General features: G+C 32.9%; 1 protein-coding gene across 1 annotated transcript; it reads right to left on the bottom strand.

The window, feature by feature from the left end:
• Positions 1-212: 212 nt before the first annotated feature.
• Positions 213-2,357, bottom strand: LOC105141051 (putative phosphatidylglycerol/phosphatidylinositol transfer protein DDB_G0282179). The gene is made up of 4 exons (XM_011048140.1): positions 2,125-2,357; positions 1,914-2,015; positions 1,573-1,733; positions 213-551 (listed from the first exon to the last, which is right to left on the bottom strand). Exons 1-4 carry the CDS (start codon positions 2,210-2,212, stop codon positions 444-446), a joined length of 459 nt encoding a protein of 152 aa, XP_011046442.1. The 5' UTR covers positions 2,213-2,357; the 3' UTR covers positions 213-443.
• Positions 2,358-3,207: the final 850 nt, after the last annotated feature.

Raw genomic sequence — 3,207 nt, 5'->3', positions numbered from 1 at the left:
GACATCAGGGACATGCATAGCAAATAATCTGTGTTCTCGTATTATTCATTCATAGAAAATTGATTTCTCTTTAGCAGACCAGTCATTTCGCACCAAATATAGTTGATCCTTCAATGATCACAACATCAGTTTTTATTCCCTTCCTACATTTGTGCCCTATGGCATAAGGTTTTATTCAATAGTCATCCGTTTGAAAACAAGTTACCCCAAAGTTCAAGTGAGCACATAGCCTATCATCCTGCAATCATACTGCATCAAAGGATACATAATGGGCACTGACAATTCTCAATAACGTAGCTACAGAATTGATCCTCGTATTAAGAAAATGGAACTTAATCATGCATTACACATCATGACATTGTAGCAATATTAGGAGCTAAAAGGCATATACCATGGATACAGAAGTGACAGTGCTTAGACCATGAGGCAAGCCTTCAAGGCACCTAAATATCAGAAAGGGATGATGCAGAACCAATGCGAAAACCGAAGGAAATGCAAGTAAGTTCATGACTTTCTCCATTAATCATCTTCATAGTAAGAGAGTACGAACCCTGCAAATGACAAACATTGGCAGGTAAATGCAAAATCCATTCATCTGATTGATCTCACTTTCTTGCCTCCACTATAAAATTAGATCCAGTGATTCAAACCAGAGACCTTTCAAAAGCCATTTCGAATCAAAGAGTCAACAATTCAAAAGAAATGAGGAAAGAAACAGGCTAGGATAGTCTATCCTCCATATGTTGTAAACACTCAAAAGAAGGATAATTAAAAAAAAAAAACGTGAGGGTGGAGTAGAAAGAGATTCAAGCAAGAGTAGAAATAACATGTTGATAAATTTTTCATTAAAAAGAAATTTAGGAGTTGGATTTGATTCACAGAAAAGTAACATTATTGTCATTAAACTAATAATGCTTTTTTAAAAGGAACATTATGTCCAGCAGAAACATCTATTCATGGATGATAGCAGCTGTGATGGTGTTATTCTGGACAATTCCCTACTATCAAACAGTGCTTCACAGAAACTGATCACCAATGAGCGCACCCACAAGCTACAGAGATTGAAGTATAGCTAGATCATAATTGGAGAAAAAAATGACTCTATGTACCATTCACCATTTTGCTCTAGAAAATAATAACGGATTTCATGACATCTAATGGAGGTTTTAAAATTCATGATGTTGCAAGAACAATCAGGCATATAGGGTTAACAAAGCAATGAATTGGAAACAAACCAAATCAATTAATCCCAAAAGTAAGATTGCTAATTTAGAGATCTCAAAAGGGAATATTATAAGAAACAATATCCCATCATCCAATTCACTTGACTCAGTTTTCACTCTTGAAAAAACCATGCTCCTTGAGATTGACATGCCAAATAAATTGCCCACAGCTGCAAAAAACTTAAAACAGCTGAGCTTGAAGAGCCAGTTGCTTAGTTCAAAGCATCTGATTATATGCCATAATCACGTCATCCTCGACAGAATTTTCCAAACACACGGATGTGACATCCACAATATCCAATCAATAACATTCATCAAAATATATGTAAAATGCATATAAATCACTTACAGGTGGAGTGAACCCAGGCAACTCTTCAGTGTGAGACACCACAAAATTACCACTGGTTACAGGGCAGGACGTTTCCTCACAAAGATCATGATCCTGACTATACACAGGAAATCCGAAGTATCTAACATCGACCCTCATTTTGCCATCAGTTATTGATTCACCTGTATTAATTAAATAATTATAATTCAGCAATCAGACTTGCAACTTACAATTATCCAAAATATTTTTATTTTTAAATCCAGTAATTGATTCACCTGTATTAATTAACTATAATTCAACGATCAAAATAACAAAATGAAATTATCCAAAAAAGAACAAAAGCCAAAGAAAAACATAGTCACTTGTTGATGCAGAGATAGTGAAGGTCGCTGGTTTCCCTTTCTTCACCGGATTTGGGCTTATCTTCACTCCGCTAACTTTAACGTCATAATCCTTGTTATTATCTGCATGAAAAAAAAAGAGAAGAAGATTCAATTAAATTAAAATAAAATAAAATAAAACAAGATTTTGGTTGAGATAAATCGGAAAGAGTGGATTTAGAGAGGGAGAGACCGCAGTACTGGAATTTGGAGGCTTGAATCGAAGGTAGGAGCAGACAAAGCGAGATAAGCAAAGGAACAATGATCATGCAGTGAGCCATTTATTTCAGAGAATCTAAAGAAATCGTGGAGATTTCAGGAGGAAGGAATAGTAGTGGAATATGAATTTAATCAATCAGGGGGTTTTCTTCTGAGGGGCTTTGGACAGAGCAGGTATCCAATGTGATATTATTAATCTTTGGATTTGAAGGGTCCAGATACGTCGAGGGTGGCGTTGGTGTGTGATGAGAATGGTAGTTGGCTTCAAGATGGATGATTGGTTGGGTTTTAATAATTTAATTTTCTGTCCCCACCTACACCTACACTACATTAACATTAATTATTTAAAAAAAACTAAAAGATGTATTGCACAATATCAAAATTAAAAAAAAAAACCCATCTTTCTACCCAAAAAGACCCTTTCAAACAACACTAAAAAAACTCTAGAAATAGTAAACATCACTTTAGACAAAGACGGTAAAAAAAAACATTATTCATTGTTATAATAAAATCATGGTTTTGGCCTTTAAAAGAAAAAAAAAAGAAATGGCTTGAATAGGAGATAATTCAATTTTTTCTCATTACCGATTGTCACCGAGTATATATGTTTTTTTTTTAATTTAGAAATTAATAAATAATTACATTACACTTAAAGTAAAAAAAATTCTATCTTTTTTTTTTAAAATACAATGAAAAGATATATTTACTCTTGAAATTAAGAAAATATAAGTCATGTATTTATGATATTTTTTGTCTTTTAACATAGGTTTTTTTTTTAAAATTCCATAACCAATAAGAATAATTTAATTTTTTCACTTAATTAATTAATATTTAAATTAAAAATTTTGTTGGTGCATCTTCTGAGTTAGCTAGCGTAGGAAAGGCACACGTTCACCATTTAGGTGATATATGTGATGCTTTTTAGTAACCAAATCTATAATTTTATTGTGTTATTAGAAGGATTGCCACATCATTTTCGTCATGGTTTAAACTATATAGATAGTGATGAGGTTATTTGTCTTATTATTATTTTTTTCCTTTTATTTCTCTTTCCTCC

Source organism: Populus euphratica, unplaced genomic scaffold, assembly GCF_000495115.2.
Source record: "Populus euphratica unplaced genomic scaffold, PopEup_1.0 scaffold131.1, whole genome shotgun sequence".
NCBI lineage: Eukaryota > Viridiplantae > Streptophyta > Magnoliopsida > Malpighiales > Salicaceae > Populus > Populus euphratica.
The sequence above is the reverse complement of the archived record's forward strand: the minus strand, read 5'-3'. Positions and strand labels throughout refer to the sequence as shown.

Excerpts from the sequence above, each read along its gene's own strand:
- LOC105141051 (XM_011048140.1), bottom strand. The coding sequence starts at position 2,212 with ATGGCTCACTGCATGATCATTGTTCCTTTGCTTATCTCGCTTTGTCTG. Across the intron at positions 2,016-2,124 it reads CTCCAAATTCCAGTACTGCG|ATAATAACAAGGATTATGAC; the intron begins GTCTCTCCCTCT and ends TTTTTCATGCAG. Across the intron at positions 1,734-1,913 it reads CACTATCTCTGCATCAACAA|GTGAATCAATAACTGATGGC; the intron begins GTGACTATGTTT and ends TAATTAATACAG.